This window comes from Barbus barbus, assembly GCF_936440315.1.
Source record: "Barbus barbus genome assembly, chromosome: 4".
Taxonomy (NCBI): Eukaryota; Metazoa; Chordata; class Actinopteri; order Cypriniformes; family Cyprinidae; genus Barbus; species Barbus barbus.
Window position 1 is genome coordinate 25,586,625 of NC_136732.1, and position 11,623 is coordinate 25,598,247.

At 37.5% G+C, this 11,623-nt stretch overlaps 1 protein-coding gene across 1 annotated transcript; it reads right to left on the bottom strand.

Moving 5' to 3' along the window:
• Positions 1–361: 361 nt before the first annotated feature.
• Positions 362–5,598, bottom strand: LOC306868799 (coiled-coil domain-containing protein 137-like). Its single transcript, XM_079415178.1, has 6 exons — positions 5,447–5,598; positions 4,750–4,877; positions 3,863–4,067; positions 1,395–1,474; positions 1,223–1,302; positions 362–1,138 (listed from the first exon to the last, which is right to left on the bottom strand). The coding sequence occupies exons 1-6, from the start codon at positions 5,494–5,496 to the stop codon at positions 950–952; spliced, it is 732 nt and encodes a 243-aa protein (XP_079271304.1). The 5' UTR covers positions 5,497–5,598; the 3' UTR covers positions 362–949.
• Positions 5,599–11,623: the final 6,025 nt, after the last annotated feature.

Sequence of the window (11,623 nt, forward strand, 5' to 3'; positions counted from 1 at the left end):
GACCGCTTTGATTGTGAGTTTCTCCTCTTTCAATGTTACATGATATCGATCTGTGGCACTGGTCCACGTGTTTGGACTGAAGTGGGCGTCTGGAGTGGGATGCGGTCTACACATGGGGGCTATCGCTACTGTATTAGCTCAAATAAAGGAAAAGAACACTCTGGAAGATGAATCTTATTGCACGTTGTTGCACAATGTTGGATTCCACAGAAGATATCCATTTAGTAACATTTAAAAATAAATGCATTTACATATCACTTATTGGCAGAATAAATACCCATTCTATGCAATATAACCACTTTTTAACCCCAAAATTAAATGTGAAAGCAATTACTTTTCCAAATTTTGCACTTTTTTTGTGCACTTTTTAGTTTTATTTCCCTTTCATGCAAAAAAAAAATTAAATATATGTAAAATATATAAATAACAAAAAAATCTGATCATGATGGCTAGATGTTGCTATGAGGTTTCTAAGAGCATATTCTGTTTAGTATAAAATTTATACTATTTTTTTTTTTCATTTTATCATCGTAAACATAATCGAAAAAATATAATGTAAAAAAAAAATTACATAGCAGCTATCATCAAGCCACACGGTTTCAAGTATAATTCCATAGCACAAAAAGTGCAGGAAGAGAATAAAATACCTAAATTTATATTATACACCTATTTTTTTATAGAGAAATCTTTCTTTTTCAAACGTAAATATTTATAATAAAGTCATTTTGAATATTTAAGGATGAAATGTATGTGGATTCACTGTGCATTATATAAAAGTGTGAACTTATTTATTTTGCCTTATACAGTCCTGCTACATCCACTTCTAAATATTTAATCACAAAATCCATCAATATGGTATTGTTGACCAGCAGAGGTAGCAAAAATGTACAGAAATATGAAATATACATTGAGATATAACACAACACTATATAATACAAAGAGCAGAGCATCATGTGGAGGTCATGGCAGCCCTGCCCTGCTCATGTTTGTCTCTCTGCTTCTGCTTCATCTGTCTGTACAGCTGCACCACTCTCTCCCGCTCTTCCACCATCATCCTCTTCCTCGCCATAGAGGGTTTGCTGACCGACATAGGACTGTGGCCCAGGAGCGAGGTCAGGAGAAGACCTTTGGTTGCCCCCTGGAGGAAAGATCAGGATATAATAATGAACAAACAGCATTAATTAGCATCTCAAAAAGGAGTAGAAGCATGTAAACAAGTTACCTGGGGTTTGATTATGGCTTTCTTTGGTTTAACACTCAGTGATGGAGGCGCCATGGCGACCTCTCCAAACGGTACCTCATCTAAGAGAAACGGAAATAATGGAATATGAATATGTTTTGTGATTTGAAGTTTGATTTTTTTACAGAGTAAAGCTCACAAAAGTAATGCATGCCTTTAAACATCTCCTCCTCCTCACGTTCCTCTAGCTGGTTTAGCTTCTTTTTCTGTTGCAGAAGTTTCCCTTTATGGAGCCTAAAACAATGACAAAGACACTTTAACACACTAATGCTGCGTTAGAAATTAATACAGTCTTTATTTTATAGAAAAACTTGCATAATTACTGTGTGCATTTGTCCTGAAATTGATTACTCAAACATTGATAGGCTTAACTGATTAAATAATTAATTTAATTAGCTATGAATCATGAGCATTAATGCATATCGAACCAGCGTTGTTTCTGTATCATTGATGTATTCTTATAGTTTGGTTATTGTTTTGAATCAGATTTTATTTTTATATTTTGGTTAAAGATTTAGTTGTCATTGTTAGTTTTATTCTTATTTATTAGTTTTAATGTTTTTTTAGTATATATATATATATATATATATATATATACACACACACACACACACACACACACACACAGTGCCCTCCATAAGTATTGGAACAGTAAAGACAAAATTGCTCTGTTGGCTGTGGAGTCAAGACATTTGCAAATATGATTAAAAGATGAATATGAGACAAAACTACAGAATGTCACGTTTTATTATTGGGTGATTCAACACATACATGTTTTACCAAATAAAAAGAACAGCACTTTTAGAGTTCATCCCACTCATTGATGGGAGCATAAGTATTGGGACAGTTGAACATAAGGCAGATATAAAAGATTAAAAGCTATTATTTAGTGGCAGATCCCTTGCACACAATCACAGCAGTGAGTCTGTGACCCATAGACATCACCAGACTCTTGGTCTCATCCTTTGAAATACTTTTCCCAGCCTTTAATGCAGCCAGTAACAATTATTGCTTGTTTTGGGTAGTCCAGCTGGTGAAATTCATGTTCAATCAGATTTAAATCTGGAGATTGACTTGGGCAATCTAAGACTTTCCATTTCTTTGCCCTTATAAATTCCTTGACTGAACTGGCAGGGTGTTTTGGGTCATTGTCCTGATGCAATATGAAGCACTTCCCAATGAATCTGGTGGCATTTTCTTGAATATTGGTAGGCAAGATGGTTTTGTACCCTTCCAAATTGATTCTGCTACTGTCATCATACATTAAGTAATCAGTAAAGTTGAGAGGGCTTGTTCCAGAGACAGCCATGCATGCCCATGCCATGACATCACCTCCACCATGCTTTACAGATGAGGCTGTATGCTTGGGATCATTAGCAGTTCCCTTTTTTTTCTTTCCCATCACTTAGATAAAGGTTCATCTGTCTCATCAGTCCATAAACACAGTTCCAAAACTCTTCTGGCTCACCTTTGTGCTTTTTTAACTCTAATCTTGCCTTTCTATTTTTGGTGCTGGTCAGAGGTTTGCATCTTGCTGTGTAGCATCTGTAATTCTGTGTCAAAGTCTCCTGAGGACAGTAGATTGTCAGAGCATCACCCCAGCTTTCTGGAAGTTGTTGGTGATTTTACAGACACGTCTTTTAGGATTCATTTTCACAGCTTTTATGATTTGTCTGTCATCAACTACTGTTGTTTTCTCAGCCGATCAGGTCGTTGTTGGTTGCTGGTGTCGTTGGTGGTTTCCAAACTCTTGATTTCTCCATGCCCTTTGTTTTTGCTAGAGCTCTGATTGACTTCCTCTTTTCTTCTAGCATCCAAATTGCTTTCTTTTCTCTCAAAGTCAGCTCCCTCATCTTCATCCTGGTTTGTGTGTGTCATCATCGAATGCACGATTCAGAATACAGAAGTAATGGATATAACTGATACCACACATTCCCTGCTTTTAATATCTGAAGAATTAATGCAACAGGACACAGCTGATCACGCAGACAGACCTGTGAGGCAACTGCTCCAATACTTATGCTCACATCAGATAGAGGGATTAAACTCTATGGCCCGGTTTCATAGACAGGGCTTAGCCTAAACCAGGATTAGGCCATAGTTAATTTAGGACATTTAAGTAATTTTTATAAACATGCCTTGGAAAAAAGCATTACTGGTGTGCATCTTAAGACAAAACTGAGGCACTGACATGTTTTAAGATCAATCAGTGCAAGTTTCTTTCAGTTGAAACAGCTCAGATTTTGATTTTAGTCTAGGACTAGGCTTAAGCCTTGTCTGTGAAACCGGGGGTAAAAGTGCTGAACTTCTTAGCTGGTAAAACATCTGTGTGTTGAATCACCCACTAATAAAACGTGACATTCTGTAGTTTTGTCTCATATTAATCTTTTAATCATATTTGTAAATGTCTTGACTCCACAGCCACCAGAGCAATTTTGTCTTTACTGTTCCAATACTTTTGGAGGGCACTGTGTGTATATATACATATATATATATTTTTAATATATATATATGGGGGGGGGGGGGGATATATAACAATAAAAATTACATTTAAATTACTTATTTCAAGAAAATGTAATGGTTTAGTATTAGTTAACAATAATAACCCTGTGTTGAACTAACCTATTTTTCTTTTTAGGTTTCTTTTCCTCCGTCTCCTTTTTCTTTGGCTTGACCTCCGGATGTCGGTCTTCCTGACTGTTTGTGAGGAAGAAGACATGCGCACTCTCTTCGGTCATGCGCTGCACATAATCCCTCTCTGACTCCTGTCGTCCTCTGCGGAAGCGTGGGATAGGAATATCTCCTGAGAGCATCTTTGGCTTGGAGGCTAAAATAAGAAACATATATGAACATAGAGCAAGATGTCCCCTCCTCTGCTGCTCTTGCCACTGGTCGTGTCATTGTGCAGTTTTTGTGGGTCACTGGCTTATCTGCAGACAAAACCCAGACAGCATGCCGCCCACAAGATGCACCACAATTTTTATTAACTAACTACATTCAATTGTTTTAACAGAATCCCAGTATGACTACACTCCCCTCAATAATAAATGAGTAACAATAATGTGCGTTGACAAAAATGAACATGAGTAATAAATTAGTAAATTAAACAAAAACCTTAGGAGTGTGAAAGGTCGAATCATGTTAAACCACTGCTTCAAAAAAAAAACTACTGGCTCTCCAGGCATAATGACAATAATTAATATTGACATCATATCTTTAACACTTTCATTATTAATAACACCATTACCACTGTTCAAAGATTTAATAACTATTTTACTAAGTACTATAGAGACTTTTGATTTACTTATTTTTTTATTCAAAATGAACTTTTATAAGTGAACTTCAGGAATTAAAATATTAAATATTAATATTAAAAAATCATTAATATCAAAAATAATTTTTCATGCAAGTATATGGGTCTGCTTTTATTGTGCAGTGCAAACCGCAGCACTTTCATCTCACCCTTACATTTAACATATTTTTAATAAATTGTGTAAAATTGGCAGCACCTTTTTTCCTCTTTTGGGAGCCTTGTTTCATCCTCTCTTGACTCTTCATGATTTCACGCAATCGATGAGGAATCTGCTGGAGGTGATCATCTGATGCAGGGTCAGCATTTTTATTTGACTTCTTTTTACTAATAAAAGACAAGAAACTTTACAATTAGATATCAACCTCAATCAATTTAGTAAACAAAAGCAATGTTTTCTAAATAGTGCAACTGTGAAGGAACAAAATATGCTGGGGACTGAGCCTAGAAAAAAATAAATTAACTACAACATATTTTGTGAATGAATAAGAAAAACTACAATTCATTTCTTTAAAAAAATAGAATAAAGTATAAACAACATATAGATTCAGAACTATACAATAGTACCACAGCCAAAACACATTTCCATGACTTTTACAGTCATTTATGTCTATGAATACACGGTCTATGAAGGTGGCATTTTCCCATTCCTGTGGAGTTTAGGCCGTATAGTAAGAAAATACTAATTCTGAAGGATGAAAAGATACTAAGCATCACATCTCTAGGCATAACGAAAAAAAATGGTCAAACAATATGACGAATATGGTTATAATAATTCTAGATTCTGCCAATTAGTTTTCCTCATTTTGTTAATGTTTACCACTTGACATGATTTCCAAACATAGCCACAAATCTCGAAAAACCGTTATTGCAGACGTTTTAAGCCACTGATTTACCTGAAATGTTTCTCGTTCTTCTGTTGTTTGAGTTGTTTTTCTGTTTTCATTGTGTACTTTTAAGTGAACAGCGTTTACCCGTGTTGACTGTAAACCAACGTGGTGTACTGCTTGTCATGCTCGTCTTCTTCTACGCTGCGGAGATCAGAAGCTCAGCAGCGCGTTACTGCCCCTCTCTGGTGATGAATGAACTCGCACCGTCAGCGCGGGCTCTGAGGTAAATCATTTTTCTCGATTTAATCCGGTCAAAAACACACATTTTATGGCTTTTTCGTGAGTTTCTTCTTGGTGCCCATTTCTTGCTTGTGATTACAAAAAAAACAAAGTTAGTATCCCAGTTCATTAACTTATTTCTGTCAAATATTTCCTCCACTGTTGCCATAATATGGCGATTACGCCAATATTATTTACCGCTCAAGAAGACCACATGTCAAGTCATCACCGTAAACTAATAAATCTTTTACTTAATTATATGCATTATAAGTAAGATAAATGTAACTGTTTCATGACCTCAAAACCAGATTCAGACACGTCTAAATCAACAGGCTAAATAAAATCACAGATGTCCTGTGTTAATAGTAATTGTATCTCTGATGTCGTTGGGGAAAACCCAATATCATTTTAATAGTGCTTTAGTTCCTGTTGCTGACTTTGTTGACTTATCTGAATCGCATATTTCCTCTTTCCTTTAGGCCTACTCTACTGTTGGATCAAACATTTTCTTTGGCTCTAAGTTAACATTTTAATCAGGAGCTACTACCACACCTTTCCTTCTGTAGTGCATCCACATTCGTTATATAACGAACGTATGATTTCAGAATCATGAGGTGCTATATCTCGGTGAAGTTCAATGTGCTATGAATTTATGACCAACTAAGCTGACACACGTTTGGAATGCACAATATAATTAAGTGTCATCTGGGAAAAATAGTTAAATGTCAACGTCTTCTTTCATTTAGGCTTCATCCCATTTCTGAAACTTTCACCTAACTCTAAATATTGCATATGAGACCAAGTGTTTTCCAGGCAATGCTATATATGAGGGAGAATAAAAGCTGCGTTTTGCACAGGTGTATCACCACAAAATTGGTTTAATAATCCAGGTTCCACTCTTACCATTACATTAGTTTTATTTTCCAAAGCCTATACACTCAGAACTCAGTCTCATTCAAACAGCCTCTCAAAGCCAGGTGACTAAACCTTTCCATGAGCCGGGGACACCCGGATGACCCTCAGTCTCCACCTGAGGGAACAACACGCTCTTTGAGTCCAGAAAGCGGCCAGACGGATTGTTGATGCATTCAGAATGGCCTGACTCACCGTTTCCTGAGAAAGCTCCACTCCCAGGTACCCACGGTGACCTGCCTGCATAGCAGCCTCTTTGTGACCTGTTTACATGCTTATTCCTCAAATATACTGTATGTTTATACTGTATTTTTAATTGCAAAGCACTGATTGCCTGGATTTTCTTTAACTGGCTGTCGTTCAGAGAAGGTCACGTCTTTGTGGTTAGTTGGCGCCATGTACAGCTGAGAAGAAACAAAGGCTTTCAACAACACGTGAAGAGACCTAAATAGGAATTATCCTATGCTTTCTGTCAAAATAATTTGTGACATAACTCGGGGGGCACATTCCAGGAAGGGTCACCCAGCTTGTTGGGAAGCACCAGTGAGGAAGTGGAAACAAACACCATAAGGGGTCATCCAGTTTCACCCAAGCTTATCCAAGTTTGGCATGGGTTTTTACGACTGACGGAGCACTTTTGAGAGTAATATGTCTTGGTTTTGGTGTATTTAGACATACTGGTGGATGATTTTAAACGTTAGCTCAGAGTTTACATCCAGAATGTATATTATGTGACTAACATTGTTGTCTATATCTACAGAGAGCTGCTGAGGAACCCCTGAAGATTCTTCCACCAAACTGAAAATTTTCTGAAGTGGACATCTGTGATGATCCGATCACCTGGCTGTGTTTAAGAGGTCTATTGAGGAACAAAGTTCTGGAAAAATCCAGAGAAATATGCTTCATCGCATTTCCTGTCTCAATCTTAATCTCTATTCTTTTGAGACAACATTGAGTCATGGACAGAAAAGTACACGCAAAGCAATTTACACAGTTGGTATTGACAGAATGAGTCAATAAGTTAAAAAACCAAGAGCACCGGAGGTAGTTTTGTCTAGAAACTTACATTTGAAAATTCCACCTCGCTGAACAATCTTAACTCATAAAGAAGTGTTAGATGTTTACTGCCAGCTCAGCGTCTCCATTGGTAGTCACAGTGGTGCTCTGGAAATGAATCTTTGGGAACAAGAAGATAGAATCTAGCATGAGTAGATGGAACAAACTCATCAGTCCACAATATGCATGAGTTTAGTTTTTAGAGACGAGCAAGCAAAATATGTTTTGAGAGCTACTACAGATATCGCTACTACTTTAGCACACATGTAAAAGTATAAAAAACATAAATAAATGTATTTTGCAATTCAGATTGGGGCATCTAGTGGTGCAGAAATCGTACACTTCACCTTTAACTTCTGAAGGACCTCAGGTCCATTCTCAATTTGGATGTCCACAGGAATGCTTTAACCGAGTCAGTTTCATTTGCTGCACAAATAATAAATATCCCCCAATGCCAGAAGCTTCATTTAAATGGATTCCTTATCACTGGTGGTGGCTGCCTTTCAGAAAATTATTTTATTTCTAAAATAGTCTTGAGCTAATATTTACAGATGCTAAAGAAGGAACTTGTGGTGAAAGAGAGCACAAGATGAGCCCTAGCTCTGAATTAAGCCTCCAGATATCACACAGCTCCAAAACGGATGAAACTAGCCACTGACGCAAATCCTGAGAGACAGTGTGCAATCCAAGACACATATTTCCCTCCTCTGTGTGTCTCTGTCTTGAATTTTTTATGTCTCTGTTAACAGGACTTCTCAGAAGTGAATGCAATGTGTCATTATGTTACATTACAGGTTCTTTAAATAGTCATCGTGCATTTTTGTTTGTAAGTGAATGGATACAGTGGCAATAAAAAGTTTTTGGACACTAAAGATGGAATTAAAAATGTATAAATGTCTTTGCATTATATAACGAAATATCAAAACAAGGGGTTATAACAAACACTTTCTAGTGAAAACATTTCACAAAATGAAGTTTGTTGGGTTTCAAACTATGAAGAAATCAGTAGATATGCTTATTTTTGTGCACATATGCACGTTCAAAATAAAGACAAAAAGTCTTGGACACTTTCTGCTTGTCAGAGTTTGTGAAACATGTTCATGTGTTATAGTAATATATTGACACCTGTGTGAAATTGAGGGGGAACTGATATAAAACCACAAGAAAAAAAAGACCTCAAGACCAGTTGGTTAGAAATGTTTGAAAAAGTGATTCAGAAGTCAGTTCTGAGATAAACTCTAGCATCATTTGTTTGTACATGCCACCTGGTATGAAGATTTGTGTCTAGTGAAATTGAGGCATTTTTAAGCATGAATTACTGGTAAGTGTCCAAGAGTCTCCAAATACTTTTTTGAGGCCACTGTACATGCTGCAAATTTACATGTGTACACGTCTACAGTTTATAATTCCAAGAGGAAGTGATGATTATCAGACATAGGAGGCTGACACTGCCAGTGATTAATCACCTTGCTATAAAGGTAATACCTTCACCACTTCATTATTCAGAATACTCGGAGGCACCAGGGAGGTTATTGGCAATAAATAGTTGTTGTCACTGTGTGAGGTCTTGGGGAAATGACACCTCTGTGTGTGTCCTCTCACATTTACTTGCACTCATATTCACATTCCAGGTTTCATACAGACTGTGCAGAGGTGCTGGAGCCGGGATGTCTTGACCAGAGTCTCACGTCCACTGTCCACTGTTCCTGTCTAGGACAGGCCAAAGCCAACCGCAGAGAAAGAGAGAGAGAAAATGTATATCAGCAGAATGAAAGATGCAATGAAAGTGGGAGGATTTACACAACATCATAGAATCACAGCGGAAATTACACACTTTAACTTTGTGTGTAATTTCTGTGCCACTAGCAGCACCAAACAGAATTGCTAAATAATGACTGTTTTGAAACAGTTTGTCTGCCCCTCAGATTGCCTGGAAAATACCTGTGCCTGAATTGTTTGGTGTTAAAGTGATGTTTAAAAGGGTGCAAAATAGAGTCACTTGCTCGTTTGTGATTTTACCTCTTGGCAACCTTTATATACTCAAGGTTCCCATAATCTGTCAGCAGCAGGAAGGGGTTTTGAGCTACACCTTCACCCGTGTACACTCTTTCAATGCACCCTTCGTGGTGAGCACTGCCCAATTCCCCACCTCGCAATTATGGTCTGTAGGAACAAGCTTCTTAAAATGTAATGTGGCCAGGTCACCAGGTCAGATGCAGCATGGCAGTCTCTTAAGTGCCAAATTCCACAATTAATTAATACAATCTGGAGTAGATTCTGGTTTAAAATATAAAATCTGGTATAAATACCTATTCAGGCATCAATTTTCAATACTAAGTGTGTGAATTAATCTCAGCATGCAAGAAATTTACTTGTAGACCATGATGTGAACAGCCTGAAATGACCTAGTTCAAACTCTCCTACATCTCCTTACTCTAAGGGACAGTGAGACGACTTTGTCCCTACAAATGGATGTGCCAGATAGTGAATTAGTGGCACATTTCCATGGGCAAATTGGACATAATTGAGAGGCTTTTTGTCTTACAGAATGCTTTCTTTAATGACATCTAGATACTACTTTTACCTCTGGACTCTCTACCGTGGTACATAATTCCTATACAATTTTCTAGATACAATGGACTCCACTAACAAATTTTACTCAGCTTCCAACAAATTAAAGGATTATTGGTAGTTGGCCTTGGGCAACCTAACGCCACAGGAGTGGATGGGATATAGAATGAGAAAAATGGATTCAACATAGAACAATCAGACTTCTTGTCCTTTTGTATGCAGGGGTTTTTCTCAGCTGAAACCCTAATATCTTAATTATTTACTCGGAAGTATCCCCTGAGTTTCAGGTATGCTCTAACCTGCTAATAAAAATAATTCATATTTAATTAATAATATATTTAACAACCGGAAATATTTTCATGCTTCTTCTTACACTTTCTTACTATAAAGATTCTGCATTTCACGCATAACTGCCCATGATCCTATCCTGTTATTGTACAACTCCAAGCATGCAAGAAATGCGCTTTAAAAAAAAAAAAGAGAGATGGAAAAAGTCTATGGTCGGGATGTACTTCCTATTGGGACAACAGGAGAATGTGCGTGTCACCAGAGAATCCCACAATTTAAGGATACGACAGAAGTGAATTGCATCATTGAAACTTATAAGCAGTTCAGTACAGAAACACTGAACAGACTAGCAGGTTCCAGCACCTGAACATAACAATCTAAATCACCCAGCTGCCAAAGCGAAGAGTGCCACGAAACAATAGCAAAACCGCAGTAGCTACAGAGCTAAATCAGGTCATACACCACTAGACAAACAAATATATAACCAGCCCTACAAATTTGGTTAATCGTGTTGTAATTGAAACCACAAAATGGTAACTTCAGCCCAACTGTATATATTTTAGTCAAATACCCATGATGTTGTAGAAAGTGAATATGGGTTGTACCAGACAGACTGCTGCATGACTCATGGTTATAAATACAAAACAAACATTAAGGCACAAAGAATAAAACGAGTCAAAGCTTTGCTCCACCCCCTCAACTGTCTCCACAGTTTGTTGCTGTGATTCAGACCTCCAGGTGCTCTTTAAACAGCCAGACATGCTACTTGGGGGTCAGGAGTGTGACAAAGTGCCGAATTCTGTTGTAGAGCCAATGCCAGGACTGCTCCATCTGTCTGGCATGTGTCAAAAATGACAAGAGCCAGTGGAGTCCCTGCAGCAAGACACGACTCAAGCCAGAGTCAACAACCGGCCTGGAAGAACATGAAAGCTCTTGCTTGAGCACTTTTGCAACAGACTGTAAATGTCATAAATACAGCCCTCAGAGGTTTCAATGCACAAACTCGCCGTTTAGAGTGCTGATTGCGCAAAAGGGCAAAAATCTAGATGTGGCAATCAGGTTGTACTTAAACAGTTTGTTGTTTTCCCCAGTTTAAGGTCATTTAAAATTCAAGGTCTGAAGATGTGTGTATCCTTT

What these genes read in the sequence shown, in the direction of transcription:
- LOC306868799 (XM_079415178.1), bottom strand. Translation starts at nt 5,496, where the DNA reads ATGAAAACAGAAAAACAACTCAAACAACAGAAGAACGAGAAACATTTC. An exon ending in AAACCTAAAAAGAAAAATAG is followed by an intron (nt 1,475 to 3,862) that starts GTTAGTTCAACA and finishes TCATTGTTTTAG; the next exon opens with GCTCCATAAAGGGAAACTTC. An exon ending in AAGCCATAATCAAACCCCAG is followed by an intron (nt 1,139 to 1,222) that starts GTAACTTGTTTA and finishes TCTTTCCTCCAG; the next exon opens with GGGGCAACCAAAGGTCTTCT.